General features: G+C 51.6%; 2 protein-coding genes across 6 annotated transcripts in view; one reads left to right on the top strand and one right to left on the bottom strand.

The window, feature by feature from the left end:
* The window catches only part of ATG7 (autophagy related 7), a 269,588-nt gene extending 264,663 nt beyond the window's left edge, over nucleotides 1–4,925 (top strand). For all 3 annotated transcript variants that reach the window (XM_029050795.2, XM_029050794.2, XM_029050793.2), the window contains one exon: nucleotides 2,380–4,925. In XM_029050795.2, the coding sequence (XP_028906628.1) occupies nucleotides 2,380–2,412 (33 nt within the window). In that variant the 3' untranslated portion in view covers nucleotides 2,413–4,925. The remainder of the gene's footprint in view (nucleotides 1–2,379) is intronic.
* A 5,554-nt stretch (nucleotides 4,926–10,479) lies between these two features.
* The window catches only part of VGLL4 (vestigial like family member 4), a 152,153-nt gene continuing 140,372 nt past the window's right edge, over nucleotides 10,480–22,260 (bottom strand). For all 3 annotated transcript variants that reach the window (XM_029050189.2, XM_029050188.1, XM_007655372.4), the window contains 3 exons: nucleotides 21,765–21,987; nucleotides 14,674–14,797; nucleotides 10,480–12,958 (listed from right to left, as the gene is read on the bottom strand). In XM_029050189.2, the coding sequence (XP_028906022.1) occupies nucleotides 12,687–12,958; nucleotides 14,674–14,797; nucleotides 21,765–21,987 (619 nt within the window). In that variant the 3' untranslated portion in view covers nucleotides 10,480–12,686. The remainder of the gene's footprint in view (nucleotides 12,959–14,673; nucleotides 14,798–21,764; nucleotides 21,988–22,260) is intronic.

Below are 22,260 nucleotides of genomic sequence, written 5' to 3'. Positions count from 1 at the left end.
GTTGTAATCTTGGCACCGCCACTTGTCTGCTGTGTGACCTTAGGCAAGCCACTTAACGTCTCTGTGCCTCAGTTACCTCATCTGTAAAATGGGGTTGAGACTGTGAGCCCCACGTGGGACAACCTGATTACCTCGTATTTACCTCAGCACTTGGAACAGCATTTGGCACATAGTAAGCGCTTAACAATACCATAATTATTATTATTACTCAACTTCTCTGTACCTCAGTTACCTCATCTGTAAAATGAGGATTAAGACTGTGAGCCCCATGTGGGACGTGGACTGTGTCCAACCTAATTACCTTGTATCTACCTCAGCGCTTAGAACAGTGCTTGGCACAGAGTAAGCGCTAAATAAATGCAATAATAATGATAAGGGAAGGCTTCTAGGAGGAGTTGGGATTTTATGAAGAATTGAATATGGGGAGAGCTGTAATCAGATGTATTTGGGGAGGAAGGAATTTCCAGGCTGGAGGAGCAGCGTGAGGGGTTGGAGACAGGAAAGTCAAGAGTGATGTACAGTAAGGAAGTGACCCTGGAAGGAACAAAGACTGATTCAGCAGGGGTGGGTGGGGGTGGGGGAGTGGTAGTGGGTGAAAAGAGCCAAGATATAAGATCGGGAGAGTTTATGGCACCTTGAAGCCACTCGTGAGGAGTTTTTGTTCGTTGCAGAGGGAAATGGACAGCCATTGGAGGTTTTTGAGAAGTGGAGAGGTCTATGACGAGCAACACTTCAAGAAGTAGGGAAGTAGCATAGCCAAGTGGAAAGAGCCCAGGCCTGGGAGTCAGAGGACCTGGGTTCGAATGCCAGCTCCACCACTTACCTGCTGTGTAACTTTGGGCAAGTCACTTAACCTCCTTGCCTCAGCTACCTCATCTGTAAAATGGGGATTAAATCCTCCTCCCTCCACTTTAAACTGTGAGTCCCATGAGGGAAGGGACTGGGTCCAACTTGATTAATTTGTATCTATCCCACCTCTAAGAACGGTGCCTGACACCTATTAAGTGCTTAATAAATACCACAGTATTGAATGAAGAAATGAATGAATGAAGTAATGAATTAAAATGACCTATATAGAATTGATTGAAAGGGGGTGAGGTTGTAGGCAGGGAGATACAAGTGAGAATACTGATAGTCTGTGATGCACACATGCATATGTATTTGTCCTTTGTATTCAAAGGAGACTCCACTGACAGTGAGATTCACCTATGAGTCTGTGTGACTGAAAAGGCCAATGCGAGACCCACAGTCCCATCCACTCTGTGTACACAAAAAGCCTGTCCTTTGCGGGGTTGTCATATTTGATGTTTGCAGTGCCAGCTGCTGCTTCTCTTCTGCCTCTTACTATCTCATTCATTACAAAGCATCGGTCCAATTGAGCCACTTCTTTCTTGATGGCCCTGCTACTCTCTCCTCAGTAATTAGCCCTCAGTTCCCTGCATGGTCTGAGGCCTTGTTTTACCTTGTCCCTAAAATCTTTCCTCTGTCGTCTTTGCTTTCCATTTCCTAATGTAAAGTCAGTTCTCCCCTACAGAAGTTGTTTGGGTGTCCTACTGTCACTCATTCTCATCATGGGCCCTGGTCAGCGTAGCTGTGTTAAGATGGACATATCTTCGATGCTAGGAGACTGGCTTCATTTCAGAATGTTTTGGTTTTGTTTTAATGGTATTTGTTAAGTGCTTATTGCGACCCAGGTACTGAACTAACTGAGCGCTGGGGTAGATAACAGATAATTAGGTTGGATACAGCCCCTGTCCCTCGTGGGGCTCATGACCTTAATCCCCATTTTACAGATTAGGCCACTGAGGCAAAGAGAAGTAGTGTGACTTTTCCAGGTTCACACAGCAGATAAGTGGCTAAACCAGGATTAGAACCCAGGCCCTCTGACTCCCAGGCCCTTGTTCTTTCCCTTAGGCCATGCTGCTTCATTGTGATCTTGTTTTGCTACTTGATATTGAGCCTGACTTGTAAGTGTTGCTGATGGCAACTGCTCAAGGAGACCTAATGGAGAGGGTGGTGGGGGAAATTCCTAATCTCCGGCATTTATCGAACACCTTCTCCGTGCAGAGTATGGTAGGTATTAAGTGGTTGGGGGAACTAAGTGCAGGAAAAGTAGACTCAATGGATCCATGATAGTTATTGAGCGCTTACTGTGAGCAGAGCACTGTATTAAGCACTTGGGAGAGTACAGTACAACCCAGTTGGTAGTAGGCATGATCCCTGCCCTCAAGGCACTTGCAGTCTAATGAGGTGAATGAACCCACGGGCCTGCAGGAGGAGAAGGCAGCCTGGGGGCCAGTATTGATGAGAACAACTGATCCAGGGGACAGTGACCCAAAGTGACTGGTGTTTTTGTTTTTTCTCCCCCTTTCCCTGCAGATCTGGGACATGAGTGACGACGAGACTGTCTGAAGGTCATGGGGAAGGAATGTGTGGCGACCAACTACGAGCTACCAACCAGCTGACCCGATAACCAGCACCCTGTCTCGGACTTGAGATTGAGTGGCTGGTTGGTCTCCACTCAACGATGGGCTCCCCCATGGGGCCCCCAACTTCTTCGCATCAGATCCGACCCTCTTGAGGCTAGGCCGGGGTCTTGTGCAGCAGCAGCTATCCTACTGTCTCTTTCCTTCCTCTCTGACTGACCCCCCCCCCCCCCGCCCCCCGAGACTGGGGATTTTCCTCCCTCCCATTTCTCACTTTCCTGTCAGCCCAGAGCTAAGTGCTTCCATGGTTTTGGCCTGGTCCCGGGAAGGAACTGGACCCCTGCATCTCCCCTTTCTCTTGCCTGGGTGAGAACGGGCAGTTCAGGGCCCAGGGGTGGGTGGCCCGAAGCCGGGATCTCCATGTGCGAGCACCCTAAGGGCTCCAGAGGAAAGGTCGTCAGAGGACGCCCCACCCTGTGCTCCAGAGTGATTCCTCACCCTTTGCCCTAAGCCTTCTCCCACTTCCAGGACCTCCAGAAATTTGGATTGACATCGGGAAGGAAAATACCAGCACTGTTGCTTCTTCCACGTGTTTCAGGCCAGGTCCCGGTGGCCTGTCCTCCATCCACAGCCCCAGGGTTCTCAGAACCCAGACTTCGGAATTCTGGGAACCAACTAGGAGGAAGAGTCACCTGAGAAAGAGATTGGTCCCTTTCGGGGAGAGAGGCCACGGGGTTCTATCTGGCAGGACAAGAACTTCACTCAACCGTTCTCCCCCACGCACACCCCCACCGCCTCCCCTGAACCGTCTGTCTCCGTAGCATGAGACAGCCCAGCTCAGGGTTGCCGGAGAAGTCGTCTCAGGGTCTAGGATTCCCACTCTATCAATGGGAGCCCGGATTGGGTTGGGGTGGGGGCGGGGGATGGCCCAAGCAAGCGGGAGAGGGCAGGGGCTGCAACCTCTGCCCCACCCAGAGGCACAGGGTCATCTCATTCTTGGGAGGCAAGGTGCCCTCCCTCTTCCCTGCCACCCTTTCCACCGATCACTATTGGAGGGTTTTGTCAACCTGCTGCCTTGTATGCAGCCTGCTGTATAGGCCTCTCCAGGAAGACCCAAGTCCGGTCCAGTTCCTTGCCGCCGGCCCCCGTCGCTCACCCGTTCCCTCCTCCTCGCGACCTCCTGTCTTTGAGGGAAGCTGCAGGCGGGCCAACCAGGCGTCCTCACCCTTTTGTGAGTTGCCAAGAGGAGGCACCGCGCTCAGGCGGGGCCCTGGGAGGGATGGGCTCGGCAGGCTGCCAAGCCAACTCTGGGAGAGAGCGCCTGAAAAAAGACAGTTGCTCTCTCTGTGCATGAGAAAGCAAAGACCCCTGATTAGCTATCAAACTGGGTTTGAGGGGGAGTTTTCCGATTCTGGGACTTCTCTTCCCAGAACCCACTATCTGCTGTGGGACTTTCCCAGGCCGTCACTGGGTGGCAAAAGCTGCCCCAGCCCCAGCCCCAGCCTCTGCCCCGTCCCTGCCTAAGTGTCCCTGCCTCGAGGGGCTTCAGCTCTTGCCCTTGCCCCCTCCTCAGCCTCGGCTCTTGCTCTTGCCCCCGCCTCTGCCTCGGCTCTCGCCCTTCGCCCCGCCTCAGCCTCAGCTTCTGCCCCTGCCCGGCTCCTGCCTCAACCTCAGCTTCTGTCCCTGTCCCAGCCTCTGTCCCTGCCCCGTCCCTGCCTCTCTGCCCCTACCTCACCTCCTGCTTCTGCTCCTAACCCCTCCTCTGCCCCAGCCCCTGCCTCAGCCCCGCCTCAGCTCTTGCTCCTGCCTCAGTCCCTGCCCAGCCTCAGCTCCTGCCTCTGCCCCAGCCCCCGCTTCAGACTCAGCTCCTATTTCAGCCTCAGTTCCTGCTCTGCTCCTACCCCTCCCGCTGTCCCTGTCTCTGCCTCAGCTCTTGTCCTTGCCCTTGTCCCTGCCTCAGCTCCTGCCCCTGTGCCATTCTCACTGCTTCAGCTCCTGCCCCTGCCCCAGCCTCAGCTCCTTTCCCAGCCCCAGTCTCAGCCACAGCCTCTGCCCTTACCCCTACCTCAGCCCCAGCTGAGTGGTCTGTCAGGTCTGTAGCCACCAAACAAAACCCAAGAGTCATGTTTGAGTCGGATCCTCACATGCCCACTTCACGGGTCCCAAAGCTGGAAGCTCTGCCTCCACACGCCCAGAGGCCGAGGCCAAATTGCATTTGTGCTCCTCTCTGAGCTCGGCATACATAGATGGGCCGGCTGGCCGGCGGACTGCCCCCTGGCCTGGCTGGGGTGTGTACTAGAGCCCAGCTGGGCACGGCCAATGCTCTCCTCCCTGCTTCCTTTGTGCTCTCCGGTGTTCTGCTTGCTCTCTTGTCCTTTTCCAAAAGCCAACGCTCCGGTCTCTGCCTCTAGAGGGTTTCTGAGAGGCGGGTGGAGTGTCGGGGGCTCTGACAGTGAATGAAATTGTTTATTAAAAGTCTAATGGCGTGGTGTAGAGAAATGCAGTTGTTAAACACACTCCAGCTCCAGGCTGATGGTGGGGGAGGCCAGTATTTGGAATGTTGGAAATACCGTCTCCTCTCGTCTGCCCCCAAAGCGGGCAGAATTGCTGCAAGCTTGGAACAGGTCATCGAACATTCACTGCAGTAACAGGAAGGAGTTGATGCTCTGTTTATTCAAGCTGTGAGCCTGAACTTCCATACTCAGAAGCTTCCTTAAACCCCAGGTCTCATTCTCTAGCCATCACCAGTAGTATTTATTGAGCATCTACAGGGTGCAGAGCACTGCATTAAGCACTTGGGAAATACAGTAGGGCACAATCCCTGCCCTTGGGGAGCTCACAGTCTAGGAGAAGTGAGAGACACAAAATACTTTCCAGGGTGAGTATGGAGAGAATGGAAAGATGGATGCGGGGATAAGTGCTTAAGAAGTCAAGCACTTAGTACAGTGCTCTGCACAGAGCAAGCATTCAAAAAATACCACTGATTAATTTGAGTCTGGAGGGAAATTTGTACGGAAGTGCTCCAAGTGGTTGTGAGTACAGAGATGGCATAAAAATGCTGAGTAGGTTATTGGGAGGATTTGACCTGAGATGAAGAAAGAGGAGTGAGAGCAAATGTTTTTAGAAAGTGAGGGGGATGGGCTCCGAGACAACTGGGAAAGGCCGAGGGATGGGGGGAAAGAGGGAGTTGGAGAGGTGCCGGGGAGATTTTGCAGTCCTCACATTGGATGGTTTTAGTTTGGTCAACTTGACCAGGTCATCAAGGGCAAGAGGAGGGAGTTAAAGGTCTGGAATAATTGCCAGGGGGCTGAGGGGCAACGGGCATAAGACCCGATGAGGGAGAAGAAATGTTGTTGAGTGGAAGAGAGGGCAGAGTTATAGCTAGTCAGGTGAATTTGAAATGGGCAAAGTTGGCCTGGTGCCTGGATTTCAGCCAGCAGCGCTCCCCGCAGCATGAGTGCAGTAGTGGAGGAGATGTTCTGTGGAGGTGATCCAGGGCCCAAGGTTGGCGGTGTAGGATTTGATGGAGAGACAGGAGGCCAAAAGAGTTGATCAGAGCGAGCAGTGTTCAGGGCATGAGTTTGTACATCAAGATAAGGGAGGTTTGTTTCTCAGGAAGTCCAAGTGGGGTGTGAAGTGAAGAGGCCTCTCTGTGACAAAAAGACCGTTTTGCTGGGAGGACTTGAGTCGCTGACATGGTAGGTTAGGAGGTTCTGGTCAGAGAGAGGGATTGGTCAGGTTAGAGATGGTACAGTGAGTTGTGATGATGAGATCCAGTGGGTGTCCAGGTTGCTGAGTCGGTGAAGGGTGACAGTAGACTGGGAGGTTGGTGGAGTTGAGAAACGGGTCACGGGTGGCCAGGTGAGATCAGGCATTTCCATAGGGATGTCGAAGTGTCCATATGTGGGTGAGGAATATGAGAGAAGGAAGGAGAGAAAGCCAACTGAAGCAGTGTGGCTTAGTGGAAAGAGCATCGACTTGGGAGTCAGAGGTCATGGGTTCTAATTCCAGCTCTGCCCCTTATCAGCTGTGTGACTTTGGGTAAGTCACAGCGAGAGAGGTGAGCAACTGTGCCTAGCCCCCTTGGCCACCATCTGGCACACAGGGGTGATGCCTGTACCAGTCAACTCTGCCTATGAGTGGTGTGCTCTGGCTCACCTGGAAGGAGACTTGGACTCAGGAAGAGGAGGAGTAATAAGCGTATTAATTAAGCGCTGACTATATGCCAGTCTGAAGGCTCATCCCTCCAGGGTTCCCAAGGAGGAACCTAACTGCTGTGACTACTGAGGTTGGACGTGAGATGCCTTGACTTTGACATTAGGACATGTGAGCAAATGGAATCAGTCAACTATTTGCCTTTAGATCATTTATTTTCCACCTGTGTGTCGTGTATGTGTGTGTGTGTGTGTGTGTGTGTGTGTGAGAGAGCGAGAGCGAGAGCGAGAGAGAGAGAGAGAGAGAGAGAGAGAGAGAGAGAGAGCCTCAATCGATGATATTTATTGAGTGCTTCCTGTGTGCAGAGTTGGTAGAAATGTTCCCTGCCCACAAGGAGTTTACGGTCTAAGGGCGACAGATATAAAAATAAATTAATTACAGATATTTATGTAAGTTCTGTGGGGCAGAAGGTGGGGTGAATATCAAGTGCTTAAAGGGTACAGATCCAAATACATAGGTGACGCCCAAGGGAGGGAAATGAAGGTTTAGCCATGGGAGATGTGATTTTAATAAGGCTGTGAAGGTGGGGAGCGTGGTGGTCTGTGATACATGAAGTGAGAGGGAGTTCCAGGCCAGAGAGGGAGAACGTGGGCAAGGGTTTGGCATCAAGATAGACAAGATTGCAGTCCAGTGAATAAATTGGCATTAGATGAGCAGACGAGAAACAGAAAAAGAGGAGACTCTTCCATCAGAGTCCCAGCTAGCCCTCTTAGAAATCGAACCCTGTGACAGCACTGTGGCTGGCCATGGCTGTTTTGAATCTTCCAGAGTCGATTTCTGAAAGTTCAGCCTTCAAAAATTACTTCTCAATTCATCTTCAGCACAGTCAGCACTAAACTCCTGGGCTCACATCCCAGGTGGACGGCAGATGAAATCTTTAATTTTAAAGCTATCTGGGGTCCCTTGTGCCCGAGAGAGGGCTGAGAGCGGTGGGTTTGGCCCCTGGGTGTATGGCCTCGGTGCAATCAGGAACCAGGAATCCCACCACCGTCCCTTAGTAAAGGGAACGAAAGGCTTGCCACTGGGTGGGACAGGCTGAGGTGGGGGTGGGTAGGAAACTGGGTATGACCCAGGGGATCTTTGGGTGGGGGCAGGGAAGAAGGGGAGTTTGAAAGGCATCTGGAGCTTCTCCTAGTAAAGGTAAGAGTCAGCTGAGTCATAGACTCAAGGGGGCCCTTGGCCACAGCTTGAGTAGTGTGGGTCACACCATCACACACACATCCCCCCCAGAAACACCCAACCCCCCCCCAACACACACACACCCCAGCTTCCCAGTTGCTGATCTCAGAGCAGCCTTTCCCAGGCTCCTGTGGCCTGGCAGGAAGGGCTTTGGCTCCATTTTAAAGTCAGATGCATTTGTAGAATCCAATTTTGGCTTTCCAAATGAGGGACTTTCTCTTGCATCTCCCAGGCCCCACGTTCATGCGGCTGTCCAGTAGGAGTTGCCACATCCTCAGGAATCTGTGACTCAGAGAATATAAATACAGGGGCAGTGTTGGCTGCTGTTTGGATGGCTTGTTTCCTCTGGCGGTGAGGGAGAGGCAAGATGGGGACAGGAACAAGTTTGTATCTGTGTGTGTGTGTGAGAGAGAGAGAGAGAGAGAGAGAGCACACTTTACCTTTAGTGGTCATTTTCTTTCTTAGTTATACCTCAGAGAAGCAGCAGCATCATCGCCGGGAAACTGTGTAACGGTACAGAAGCCACAGAGTTGCTATAGAGATTTTCTTCCAAATAGTCCCAAGCCCTTTGACACTCATTTGAGCTTGGCCCCTGCCACAGGGCAGGGGCTTGTTTCCAGAAGGGGAAACAGGCTCAAGACCTGATCCCAGGGGCCCTGACACCCAGCCCAGTGCCCCATTGCCGTCTTAGAGGACACCATTAGCAGTGCCCCCTGCTCCCCCCCCCCCCCCCGGAAACACACATCCTTTCTCCTGCATAATGGGTGCCTGTGGGCACTCGAATCAAGGTTGCCCAGCTGGCTAAGAGCCACCAGGACTTTGCTGGTACCAGCACCAGTTGCCTGCTTCCAGAAACTTGCCTGGATCCTGCCTCCTTCATAGACAGCTGCAATGGGTCCTCCAAGGGGGTAGAGATTCCCTGTCCCCAAAAGCAGAGGGGCCCTGGAGTGCCAGGTTTCCCGTTCATCTGCTGACTTCCCAATTTCCTTACCCCCCCCCCCCCCCCCCCCAGCTCAGCACACAGGACCGGTCCACTGTTCGTGTTGGGTGGTGCGAAGGCCAGGGATCAAGAAGCCGATTCATAACCCAACAATATCCTCATTAATGGCCTCTGGTTGTGAGCTAATTACTGTGTTGCTTAAGACACGAGTGTTTCTATGAAGCTGACAAGGCGTACTGTTAAGTACAGATGGCGTGGGCTCAATCGGGAGGAAAGATTCTGATTTCCGAGCACTTTTAGTCCAGGATGAGGTGGAAAAAATACGACTGGTCTTTCAACAATTCCCTCTTTAGCCATGACAGAGCTCTTACTCAGTCCTTCCCGTCAGCATTCACTGCCTCAGCCTGACACCGCCATGGCGGCCACGTTACTCCGGCCCCTCACTGCTGCTCTGCGGCTGCCCTTTCTCCATCTGTTCGGCTTTTGTTGGGGAGTGCTGGGCCAGGGGTGGGGGTGGGGGTGAGCAGGGGCAGAGGTCCAGAGCCCTGCCAGCAGGGGGTCATTGGCGAAGACATTTCCCGGTCTCAGAGCGGCTCGGCTGTCATGGGGGCTGTGTCCTGGAGTCGCGCAGGCTGGTAGATCCCACAGTTCCCACAGCACAACTCACTCCCCAGGGTGGAGGGGGAAAGGGGGAAAGGAGGGAAGGAAGGAGGTGATGGGGATTTCTAGATTTCTTCAACTTGAGTAAATGGAGGGGTGCTCTGGCTGGACCCAGGCAGGCATGCTGATCATTCTTGGGAACTTAATTCTGCAAAATTGGAAGAACGTGACTGTAGCTTTCCCCAAAGCCCAGAAGCCCCTTCTCTCAGAGCAAGTGCCCGGACTCCCCATTTCCAAGGCCGACCCCCTGTGACTGTTAGCTCCAACCTGGCCCTGTCGCCCTCCCCGACCCCCATCTTCTCACACATACACAATCTCCGTAATCCTCAAAGTTCTGGATGCCTATCGACCGTAACCTACAGAGGTCTGGGCCCTGGGCTCTATGTCAGTGCCAGACCCAGCTGTCTGAGCCACTTGCCTGTTAGTGTCCTTGAGAGCAGGACTGTCCATACCCTCCCTCCAGGGCCCAGCTCAGGGCCGACCACCCAACCCCTTGCCGGTGCAGAGGCCCAAAGCAGCAAGAAAGGACAGCACCCAAACTGTGGTTTAAGAGCACTTTATTGTTCTTTAAGGCTACTTTTAAGTACAAAAAAAGATGGCCTGCCAAACCTTTTTTTTCTTCTTCTTCCAGGTCAAACAGGCCACAGAGAATGGTATGTTACAGATTTACAAACACGGAGAGAACATTTCAGACTGAACTGCAGATGGCTCGGCTCTGTGCTTTTAGACCAGGGAAGTAGGTTCTGTTCCAGTGAAATGGTTCGTCCCTCTCTCCCCCCGCCCCACTCCTCCCCCCTCCCCCCACCCGTCAACTTTCAGACCACCTCCAGTTGAAAGCATTGACTTTGGGATACCCTCCCCCCCACACCCCCCTCCTGTTACCTATCCCAGATAAGTAAGCAGTGACGCCCCGGGGAAGGGGGGTTGTCGGGGTGGGGGGGAGGGGAGGGGACCTGCCTCCCCGACACTGTCAGCTTCCTCCACAATGGGCCGTGGAGACGACCTGGGAGTTCCGTGTCCACAGAGCCCCATCTACAGTGTTAGTATTTCCGGTTACGACGCTCAGTAGCTTGCAGCAATAACAAACTAGTGGCTATTAATGCAAATGCAGTGTTCTCATCGACTAACTGTGTTCCTGCACTTTTACTGTATTACAGACAAATCAACAACAAAAAAAGATCAACTTTTTTCTCCAAACAAAAAAAAAAAATGAATGATTACAATAAAGGAAAGGGAAAAAAATTAAATAGCTACATATCATTAACAAATTAATTGTTCCTCAAAAAATACCTACAAATTTCTCTGTACATTCTTTACGCACAGCGTAACGATGGTCTTAAAGTTACCTAAATAAAAAAAGTGTTCTCACAAGATTCCTCCAGAGTTGGGGGGGCTGAATGCCAAAGCAATGAAGCAGGATGGCGGGAGAGTGGAATAAGGGGAAGGGATGGGAAGGGGCAGGGGAACACACGACAACTTTCACGTGTGCTTCTAGTTGGGGTTTGAAACTCGGCAGCCGGCCCCTCCCTCCGAGCAATAGCCAATTCTGAAATCTTTCCACCCTGCCCCTTCTTTCTACTGAAATCAATTACCTTCCGTTTAATTTTCTCAAGTTAAAAATATACAGTACAAGTCACAATGGACCCAATACTGTAACACGGGTCAGAACCCAGCTCTGGCTTTTTCGGTGGAGCCAGGCTGGGCAGGTGACCCAGGACGCACAAACCTTGGCTGGAACTGGAACAAAGGGTTCTGGGAGGCTGGAATGTATTAGGGCCAGAAGGAAGGTCGGGGCAGGGGAGAGGTGGAAAGGATAGTGAAAGTGGGTGGGGTGGGGGGAAGGGGGAAGGGGTGTGTATGTATGTGTGTCGGGGGGAGTGGGGGGTCGGGGGAGAGAAACGGGACATGTTGCATTGAACCAAAAAAGATGAGACGCTGTTGTGCCTCGTTCCTTAATTTCTATTTAGTAGCTATTCATATAGCGCAGGATAATAATGCAGTAATACCTGTATAAAGTTCTCTAATGGAGGAATGTACACTGCCTCGGCCCAGGCTTCCGAGTTAGCATAAAATATCATTTCCCAGACTGTAAATAATCTGTTGTTCGGCCAAGAAAGTGAAAGGGAGCAGTTGAGCAGTTTCTGCATCTACGGAAGTTTGGGTTCATCAATCCTGATCCTTTAGGAAGTGAGTTTGTATCAAGCAGATGGTGAGGCCAAAATACATGATTAAAATCAGCACTGGACAAAAGCTCTAGCATCCTGTACCACGGATTATCATATAGTTAACTGCTTCGTTACGAGCCTGACCGGAGGCAATCCTCTGTGCTGGCTGAGAGGCAAGTGAATATCAAATACAAATATCAGAGTACAACTGTTCCAGCAGTAAGTATATCTAGGACTGTTACTGACAAAAATAAACTAGTTCTGAAGAGAAGCTATTAAGTATTATGTTTCTTACTGTCTATACATTAATAGATACCAGCTATTTTTTTCCATAAAACATGCATTTTTTTAAGCACTATTGACCCCTCCCACCTCAGCTCCAAATGGCTGGGGGTCGGTTGAGCCTGCAGTCAATCCATTTGCAAGCACCAAGCACTGCAATCTAAAGAGAGAAAGGCCTATAACCTGTATGAGACTTCCCCTGCCAAAGCTTTTTTTGCCTAAAAGAAGTCCCACCCAAATGCACAGAGGCTCCTTCAGCATTTGCCCTCAGAATGCTAGTGTCTTGCCCCAAGCTGCGATGCAACCTTCCTCCTCCTCCTCCTCCTCCTCCTCCAATAGTGCAAATCAGATATGACCGTGCTTTTCAAGTATACACATACAAAGTTACTGAACAGAAAAAGCCATGGAAGAAACCACACAAATCCTACTCTCAAGAAGCTAATAAAAAGCACAAAGCATTTGGGTCAACCCACCGTTGAAATGGCTTTTTTTGTGATTGAGCGCATGTCTCGGCTTTAGTAACTTTAAAGGGGCAGCAGATTTGCATCAGAGGTTTCTTTGGTAACTGAGGCAGGAAGTAAGGATGCTACATTAGACAAATGTTTAATAGTTCCTGCTATCATGTTTGAGGGCACCCTTGTACAAATACCAAGCAAATACGAAAGAACAAAAAAAGAAAGAAAGAAAAGAAAATACCCACAACATATGTTGAAAACTCCCCCCCCCCCCACGCTATTCTCCATTTAAGCACTGACTGTTCAAAGCTCAGGCAAACCATGCAAATTCACTTGTTCTCTGACAACGGCTTGGTGGTCCTCTTCAAGAGACAACAGAGGGGGAGTGGTTGTGATTGACCATGTGGGAAGAGGGGCTGGAAGACTGGCCCCTCCTGGAGGCCGACTCCGGACTGCTGGATGCCCCATCCTTGGCGGCCTTGATCTGCAGCCACGTATCCCCTAGTGCTTTGGCAAAGTGGTCATCCACTGAGCCCGTGATGGACACAGAGTTTGCCACGGGCTCTGGCTCCTTGTAGTTCTTGCCAAGGCTTCTGCGGAAATGCTCCTCCACCACCGGATCACAGGCAGTGGTAGCTGGATGGGAAAAACAGGCAGAGGGCAGTCAAGACAGAAACCACCATTTCCGGGGTGTGTGTCTCTCCATCTCTCTCTGTACCTCTTGCTCTACCTAACGTTTCTCCATCCCGCCCTGGACCAAGGGGATCATGGCCTGTATCTGCTGGAATATTTAGGTGTGGCAGACGCTGTACCTCAGGCAAGGAATGTGCTAGTAAACATCACCCACCCTGCTCGAAGGTCACCGAGCCCTGTCTCCATACCTGCATGGAGATTCCTGGGGAGAAGGCCCGTGTGCGTGCACGTGAGCGTGCGTGCTCACAGGTGTGTGCAGGCATGTGCATCTCGGGGTGTCCTCTGCCCCCTCCCCCAAACGAGGCTTACAAAACAACCTGATTTGGTAAGCCTGGAATTGGGGACGTTTCTCTCAGGCCCTACGTAGGTTTGCCGCAGCCTAACTCCATGTAGGTCTCCCGGCTCCTTGGGGCAGGGCTATTAACGAGTGTTGACGTCTCGGTCCCAAGCCAGCTAGCTCTTAAGCAGTAAAAATAGTCTCCAGTTTCCACTCACCCGTTCGCATGGGGGCCTAAGACTTTACTGGCCACAGTGGACATTGGAAAGGCTTGGTCTCTGACCACCCCAGGGCTCCTGACACATGAAACTAAACTCCAACTAATTCCAAGGCACAGTCTCTGTACACCTGAAAACTTTCCTCACTGCTGGTGGGAGGTTAGAGGAGGAGGAAGAGGCTCCAAACTGCACTGCAGTGCACACCCACACACACACCCACACACACCCGCCCCCCAGAATCTGAGATATTTGAGTAGAAAGTCTTAAATCTTCCCAATCCCCTTTCACCCCCTCATTCACTAGTCAGCGGCATCTCCTTGCTCAACAGTGATGTCACAAACACAACACATCCAGAAACGGCACCCGGTCTCCCCCTCTAGACTGTAAGCTCCTTGTGATCAGGGACCGTGTCTACCAACTCTACTGTATTATACTCTCCCAAGCCCTTCCTACAGTGCTCTGCACACAGCAGGCCCTTAACAAATACCAGTGATTGGTTGGTTGGTTGGTTGAGTGATCGATAGATGGACTGATTGGTAAAGGCAGTTAGTGAAAGGGCAACCCTACCCCCCACCCGCCCTCTCCCCAGCCCCCCATGACCAAACCTTCCTAACTCAAAGCCCCCGGGACCCCCGGAACTCCTTCGAGCCCCCAGGCTCCACGGTCAAGCCTGCCCCGCACCCACCCTGGCACGCACAGCAGTCCAGGCAGCTGAGGTCCAGTCTCCACAGACAAGCCCAATCGCCAGCGCTTTCGGCCACCCTGGTGCCGGCCTGTGGGCGGACTCGGTAGGCGCATGGAAATGCAACGGCCACAGGGCTAATGGAGCAGCTCCCACCTTGCCAAAACTTCAAGGGTGAAAGGAGACGGAAAACAGAGCTCCTTGGGACATGGCCGGGATTACCATACATTCCGTGTTTGAAGAATCGCCGAACTTTCCGATCAGAGAGAACACTGATCCCAGCGGGCGACTCCACAATTAGGAGGGACCTTTAGGGCCAGGCCTTCTCCCTCCACAGTTCCCATATGCCCAGGGGCCCCGACTCTTGTTTCCAAGGGCTCAACGGGTTCAGGGACACTGGTCCTGTGGCCCACAATGGGCCGAAGGGGCCGATGTCCCCGGAGAGAGAAGGGAGGCCGGCGATGAGCATAAGAGCACTTACTGCTTGGGGGTCTCCGATAGTGGGCTGGCATGGCTGAGGCGCAGCCGCTGTGAGCAATGGGACAGTGAGAGAGGTTACAGTTGCGGTTGCTTGCTGAGGCGCAGGTGATTACTGACGGGCGGTTCTGCGGAAAGAGAGCAGGGGAGGACAGTGTGTTATTAGGCACGACGTCAACGGCAGCTGGCCGTTCGACCCCCAAAAAGGTATTTTGGGAAAAAGTTAGCCGAGAGATGAGCCGGCCAGCCAGACTGCCGGGGGGGTCCGGCGGCTGCGTCTTGTCGCGTAACTGGATGAGGAGATGACCGACTGCACTGTGGCCCGCAGCTCGGACTAAGGGCAAGAAGCTAGTCCCTAAAAAGGACACGCTGCTGCGGTGGCGGTGGCGGCAGCGGCTCAAACACTCCCCTGTTCAACTGAGAACTCGACACAACAGCAAAGGAAAGCAGGAAGCATTTGCTTCCCCAAGGATGAAAACATGATTTCGGAAGTGGACTCGCAGCCTAGAGACTCAGAATCACGGGCTCCCCGCTGCTAGAAGAGACTGCAAGAAGCCATCTAGGCCACCCCCCAGCCTTCGGGCAGAACGGCACCTAACCATCCAGGGCAGAGGAGAATCAGCTCCACACACTCCCTCAGCCGGCCATTGGAGGGTCCGGCAAGCTCCCCCTGGATGGGTGGTCAGGTGGCGAACAGAGGGGCATGTTAGATAATTAGACCCTCTCTGGCCCCGGCCCTCTGGAAGCTGGGCCCATCTTTTCAGCCCTTCCTTACCACCTCTCTGGCCAGCAAATTCTCTTCTCCACAACTTATATATGGAGAAAACAAGGCCAGGGCCCTGCCGCAGTTCATGTGGATGGCCCTGATTCTTGGCTCCGGGATAATTAACAGAACACTTCCTGCTCCTCCTCCTCCTCTTAGCTCCCCACCATTCTCTCTCTTTCTCCATCTGAATGGCTTAGCTGAATTCTCTTACCCCCCTCAAATAAAAGCCTTTTATCTGGCCTCTTTCAACATCTGCAATCAGCTCTATTTGTGTGGGCAATGGTCAGAGCTTCTTAATGTACCACTTGCACTCGGCTGAAACCTAAAAGCATTCAAAGAGATGAGAGGAGAGGAGACGACATGAGAAGAGAAAGGAGAGGAAAGGAGATAAATGAGAAAAAGGCACAAGGTGGAATAATGCCCAGGGTGGGTATGGTGGAGAAGAACAGCAGGAAACTATTTCTGAAGCAGGCTGGCAGTCGTGGAGACAGCCAATGGACAATTGAGAAATGGGCTACACTGGTTCAGAAAATGCAATCTGCCTCCACCTTCCAATCAATGGGGATTCAAAAGACTTTCCTTGTCAGAGACTCCCAAACCCTCAGAATATCTGGAGACGTCACCTCTGGGAAGAACATACATTAATGAGTGCATGTGAGATCACTTTGGGCATTTCTTTTTCCATTTCCATTTTTCATTTCATTAGGGTGGTGGATGGAGAAGTGTCTCCTACTCTTACATGTCTGGAGGAGGAGGAGGAGGAGGAGGAGGAGGAGGAGGAGGAGGAGAAGGAGGAGCAGGAGAAGGTGGAAGGGGCAGGAGAGAGGATAAGGAGGAGGATGAGATGATATGTGTCTGTCTCCCCTATTAGACTGGAAGCTCCTCAAAAGCAGAAATCGGGTCTTATGCTCCTTCCGCATGCCCTCCGAGTGCCTAGTACAGCGCTCTGCAACCGTAGGTTGATGAAAAATGAAAAGGCACAGTTAAAAAGTCCTGGCAAAATCGTTGTCTTGATTTTTAAAGCGCCCTTTTCATCAAAGAAAATTCCAGGAGTGCTGATGGGTCTGGAGTGTGGCCCTGCCTAGCAGGCATTTCTGGGCTCCAAGGCTGACATAAGCCGGTACTACAGCAACCCCAGCCACGAGGGAATGGGGACCAGAGAAACACGGGCAGGCCTCCTTTCTTTCCTTATATGCCAGTGAGGGCCGGTTGAGACTGCTGCTCGCTGTCAAAGGAGCAGCCTCCACGGCTTGATGCCTTGGTATTGGGCTGGCAGCATACTGAGTGGTGCAGTGGGAAATGCAGGTAGGCATTAGAGCTTACCTAGATAAGAGAGAACTCCCTACATGACCGCCCCCCACCCCCCTCCCACACACACAATAGGCAGAGCTTTGATTCTAAAGGAATCTGGGGGCTTGGGGTGGGACCACTAAATGGTACAAGGCAACCTTCCTGTCATACGCTTCACTGGGCAGCAGTGATGGTGCCCAACTCGCCTGAATTTCATTCCCAAACCCAGAGTGGTTTTGACCCCTCAATCCTCTCAAAATCTGATGAGGCACCCTGCCCATCCAGTCCTCCCTCCCAGATTCAGAAACAGCTTTTCAGACTGAGAGAGGGGTGGGGGCAGGGGAGAAGGAGCGCTCAAATCCATAGCCAACCCTTGCATCAGAGCCCCTGCGGGGGCCAACAGGTGACAGGTGAGACCACCTTTCAGCCTGGGAGGGAAGTGTGGCGGCTGTGGCTTCAACACGTGAGCCTGGAAGTCCTCCTTGCGCGTTCACTGGGGCCTGCAATCCCGGCAGCCTTCTGGAGCAAAGATATGTGCACGCCTCAGTGGGCAGGTGCAGCCCTGGTCCCCAAATCAGGTCACAGCCCACCAGGCCCGCCTGACTTCGGGCCAAGTTTAGGCTCCACTCAGGACTTTACCTTGTGTGGCTAGTGCACGCACCCACACAAATAGCAAACGTGTATGGGGTTTTCCATTCAAACTGGAAAAAAAAGGCGTTTTCCAAGCAATGGAGCCTCCCTCTCCCTGGGGGAGATATTCTAGTGCTGGATCTTGCTACTTATGCTCAACGTTTGTCTTCCAAATGCTATCCCATTTCTCTCGGTAATGCTTAGAGGGATCATTCCTCCTCGTGTCTCTAGCACACGGCAACCCTTCTGCAAAGGGGAAGAGTACTGGGGTGAGCAGAATTGACTGGACCCCTGTGAGGTGGGGCCGAGGCTGACCCACCACGAGCTGTGGAGGCAGCTCTGGCCCAGGCTGAGCACTATTTTAGGGTGGGGTAAGCAGCAAGGGTAGAAACCCTGGCCAGGCCACACACTGATCTGTGGGACTGCTGGCAGACCGGGCTCCTCTGGGGCCGGGGGGACGTCCCACGTGCCCACAGATTGCCTCCGTCAGGGTCTGGGCTAGTCAAACCTACAGCCCGCCTCAGCTGGTTCCAGAGCACCAGCTGCCACCCGGCAGGAACCTTGGCCCCGGGCTGGGAGGGAACGATCCATCTCCTGAGGCAGCGGTGGCTTGAAAGGGGTGCTGGTTGGAGATGGGAGCAGTGCTGATCCGGGGGCTGGAGAAGGCTTCGCAACCATCTCGGTCTCCTCAGGCGGCACAGAGCCCCGTGACGGCTGTGCTGGCTGGCTCCTGGCTTCCTTGGGCTCTGGGGAAGCGCTGTTCTGTAGCTGACTGCAGGCAGGCCTTGGGGCTGGCTTCTCCTTGCTTGCCTTTCTCCACAAAATGGAAGATCAATATTTCTAGAAGAAAAGTCATCTTCTGCCATAAGAGATTGATATTTTGTGGATGTCGGGGGAAAGAAAAAAAAAAAAACAACACCAGTGTCGTCTCCAAACTCCCTCCAGCTCCTTGCCAGTTTTTCGAAGAGGCAGACGAGAGGTGGGACATGCAATCACCATCCCTACCTATGCCGAGACCTCTCTCAGCGCACACAGCTCAAATAAACTCCCCTGCCTTGCCATAGTCCATCTCCAATCTCATTAGAAAAACCAGAAAGGTTTGTTCCTCACGTTTCTAATCCTCACCTACGGTCAATTTCTCCTTCCTCCCTGGTGTTGGGCGTCTCTCCCCTTTTGATATTAGTTGCAGATTGCATTTGCTTTCTCTACTCCCAGACAGGCTGTCCAGAAAAACCTGAAAGAGCAAGGATCCCTGACACAGACACCTCCGCCGCTGGGCAACTTCCCTCTTTATCCTCTTACCCTGGCCAGTATTTTCTCTACGTCAGTAAACGGCCCGTACAGTGGGTGGTCAGCATCTGCCTTGCCTGCCCCTCCCTGACCCGCCCCACTGAACAAATTGAGTACTTTATGGATCCTTCTCCGAATCAAAGTGTATTCCCTGGCTGAGGACAAACTTGTTCAGTTGAACGCAGGGGCGTGAAGCTCCCATGGACTCTACCCTACACTCCTAGGACTGAAGCAAGTTGAACTGCCTTTCCTTATTGGATATATTCATGTCTTTATGTCCTCAGAGATGTGTTGTGTGGAAGAGCTGTTCAAACAGGAATGGACCATTTAAAGATAGAAGGTTAACGCTACCATTTTTACATCATTGGGGTTAAATCTGGAACAAATGGGATAATGCATTTTACTGGGGCTAAAAGGAAGAAAATTTCCGGCATACATTTCAAAGACTTTAACTGTACTGAAAAGGAAAATAACATCATTTAATTGTGAACGTAGATATATAGACTGTATCACAATAAATAAAATATATGTAAAGTCTCCTTTTTCAGCCAAAGGGTTTTTAAAATTCAAGATATTTTGGCCTTTCAATTCAGTAGTTGTTTTGCAATATTTGATACTTAGTTGATTGAATATAACATGCTTGACTGGCTAACATGCTTCCACTTGACTGCTATGTGATCTTGGGCAAGTCACTTCCCTTCTCTAGGACTCTCAGTTTCCTCAACTGTAAAATGGGGATTCAATACCCATTTTCCCTCCTACTTGACTGTGAACCCCATGCGGGACAGGAATTACGTCCCACCTGATTAACTTGTATCTACCTCATCACTTACAACAATGCAGCATTTTTGGGGTTCTTTTCATATTTTGTTAAAAATAAATGAAGAATCTTTCATTACAATAGGGGTGAAGACACTATTCACCGCAGCCCGAGGGACAGGGAGAGATCTGGCCTAAAGTTGGCCCTGACAGGGAGAGATTTGGCCTAAAGATGGCCCTGAGTCTTTGACCAGGAAACTCTCTCCCAGACGTCATTTCCCTTGCCTGCGGGAGCATAATCAGGCCTGGAAAAATTCCCACTTCCCCCAGAACTTGCAGTGAAGTTCAGAATCAAACAAAACAAATCCAAAACCCAGTAACAGGAAATATGTCAATCTCCAGTGACCAGGGTCAGTCCCTGGGAAGTCAGTCAGTAAAAACCACCTTCAGAAAAACATTGAACCAGTGTCGGTGCCGGCTGCCACTGAAAGGACAGGAGTCCCACGGGCCCACCTCACTGATGACACCACCGGAAGCCTTATCTTTCCACCTCAGTCATCAGGTGGACCGGGAAGGGCTCACGGCATGGTAACTACGCACAATTAGCGGAGCGCAGGAATAGGTTGCCAGAACATGTGCCAGTGGGCAGGGTCGGAACCCAGCCTGGACATTCCCTCCATCTTCTCGAGAATGGGCGTGTGCCAAAGTGCCAGAGGGTGCCAAAGAAAAACCCTTTTTATGGCATTTGTTAGGCACTTACTATGTGTCAAGCACTATTCTAAGCAATGGGGTAGATACAAGTTAATCAGGTGGGATGTAATTCCTGTGCATGGGGCTCACAGTCAAGTAGGAGGGAAAACAGGTATTGAATCCCCATTTTACAGTTGAGGAAACTGAAAGTCCCAGAGAAGGGAAGTGACTTGCCCAAGGTCACATAGCAGTCAAGTGGAAGAGCTGGGACTAAAGCCCGGGTCCTCTGGCTCCCAGGTCAGGGCTTTATCCACTAGGCCACGCCCTTCCCAGAAAGATCAAAAGGGAAGGGAAAAAAAACACAACAAGGTAAGGTAGGCGGGGGTCATAGGGTTGCTTTGAAGACTGCCTGACAGTTTTTGGCCTTTGTTACCTTTTCATGCCATTATACCTGTGGAGAAGCTCTCCTAAACTCAGGAAGGGGCACCCAGGGTCAGAGCCAGACATCACTTTCTGTACTGCTCCTACATCCGCAAGCGCTAAACACTAGGGGAGGGGTGTCTCTCCAACAAGCTGAAGCAATCAACTCAGGCAACAAGGAAGAAACCTTTTTAAAAATCAAGCAAAGGGCATGAGGTATCAGCCAGACTAGGCACAAGAGGTTGATGTACGGGTGCCAAGTGCACACGCACATGCGCACAGACGCACACACACACACAGAAAACTCAAACAGAGAATATGCCGAGAAGAAACCCTCTCTTCACTGCCCACAATAGCCACTCGAGACCAGAGCCTAGCAATATTTCTCTCTTGTGTTTCAGTTTGGTTAAATCTACCCAAACAACTCAAAACCAAAGCAGAATTGAATTCAAGGTGCTCCTCTCTCTGGATTTCACACCAGAGGAAAAAAAAAAAGATAGGATCCAAGAGCTAGAAGGGACCTAAAGGGGCCACCTAGTCCAGCCTCCTGCCTCAAGACAGGTGAATGCTTAAACATCTGGAATACAAGGCTGCCTCTCCTTTTTAGACTGATCTCCAAGAATCAAGTCTCCACAACTTCCCGCCTCAAGAGTCTGTTTCAGTGTTCGACCAGCCAGGAAGTTTGTCCGTTGGCCTAAATGAACTCTCCTGCTGCAGTCTGAGCCTGACATCTTCTCTTATTCCATCCTCTGTAGCCAGGGTGAACACCTCCTCAAAATCCCCTCATAAAAGTCCTTCACATATCTGAAGACAACTAATGAGTCATCCTTCAGTCTCCTAGTCTCCAGAGCATTTAGTACAGTGCTCCACACCCAGTAAGCACTCAATAGATACCCTCGATTGATCACGAATCGACTGACTGATGCTTTCCTCAATCCTTTAATCGCTTTGGCTGCTCTCTGCCAACCCCTCACCAGTTGCTTCGTGTCCCTTTATAAGTGCCGAGAACAAAACGGGACCACTGGTATGTGTGGTCTCCTACAGTTTCTCTCGCTCAAATGCCACCTATCCCCCATCTTGTCCTTCCCGGCTCTCAGCTCTGACTCCCCAACTCTACCCTCACGTGCCACTTCCATTGCTAGCTCTGTGATTTCGGGGTACGTGCAGCTCCTTTTGGCTTTCGTCAAGTTGTTCCACAATCCAGGAAGGGGGGGGTGGTGTGGCTAGCCCCTCTGAGTTGAGTGCTGTACCTGCTGCCGCTCCACAGAGGTCAGTGTGGGGGAGATGCCCACCGTCCTGCTGGCATCCAGGTTGTTTTTGGTCAGTGCGAGGGGTTGCTCCATGGTCAGGCTGGGGATCGAGGTGTATATGTGATTGGTGTGCAGGCTCACGGTCGGAGCAGCAGCACGCTCAATGGGGCTGCGGCTCCTCTCCCGATGGTCTTTTCGGCAATCCCCATTTGCAGTCTTGGTTCTAGCAGGGAAACACAAAAACATGGAAGGTAAATCTCTTACAGGTGGGAGGTTTGAGCCACCTGCATCAGTCTACTCCTGCCTTTCCTCAAAAGTTACAGGCTTCACAGCGTCCCACAGCCAAACTCTGAATGAACAGCTTTGGCTGCCTTTGGCTGCCTGGCTCTGAGTTCAAGGTTCAAACTCCAGAACTCAGCCTGCAAGTCTGGTTGGCGACCTATCTCTGTGTCCCATTTTAGAAAAAGTGGCCAAAAGCACCCCTGCTCTGCTACGC

This window comes from Ornithorhynchus anatinus, chromosome X1, assembly GCF_004115215.2.
Source record: "Ornithorhynchus anatinus isolate Pmale09 chromosome X1, mOrnAna1.pri.v4, whole genome shotgun sequence".
Lineage (NCBI taxonomy): Eukaryota > Metazoa > Chordata > Mammalia > Monotremata > Ornithorhynchidae > Ornithorhynchus > Ornithorhynchus anatinus.
This window is presented reverse-complemented; position numbering and strand designations above follow the sequence as displayed.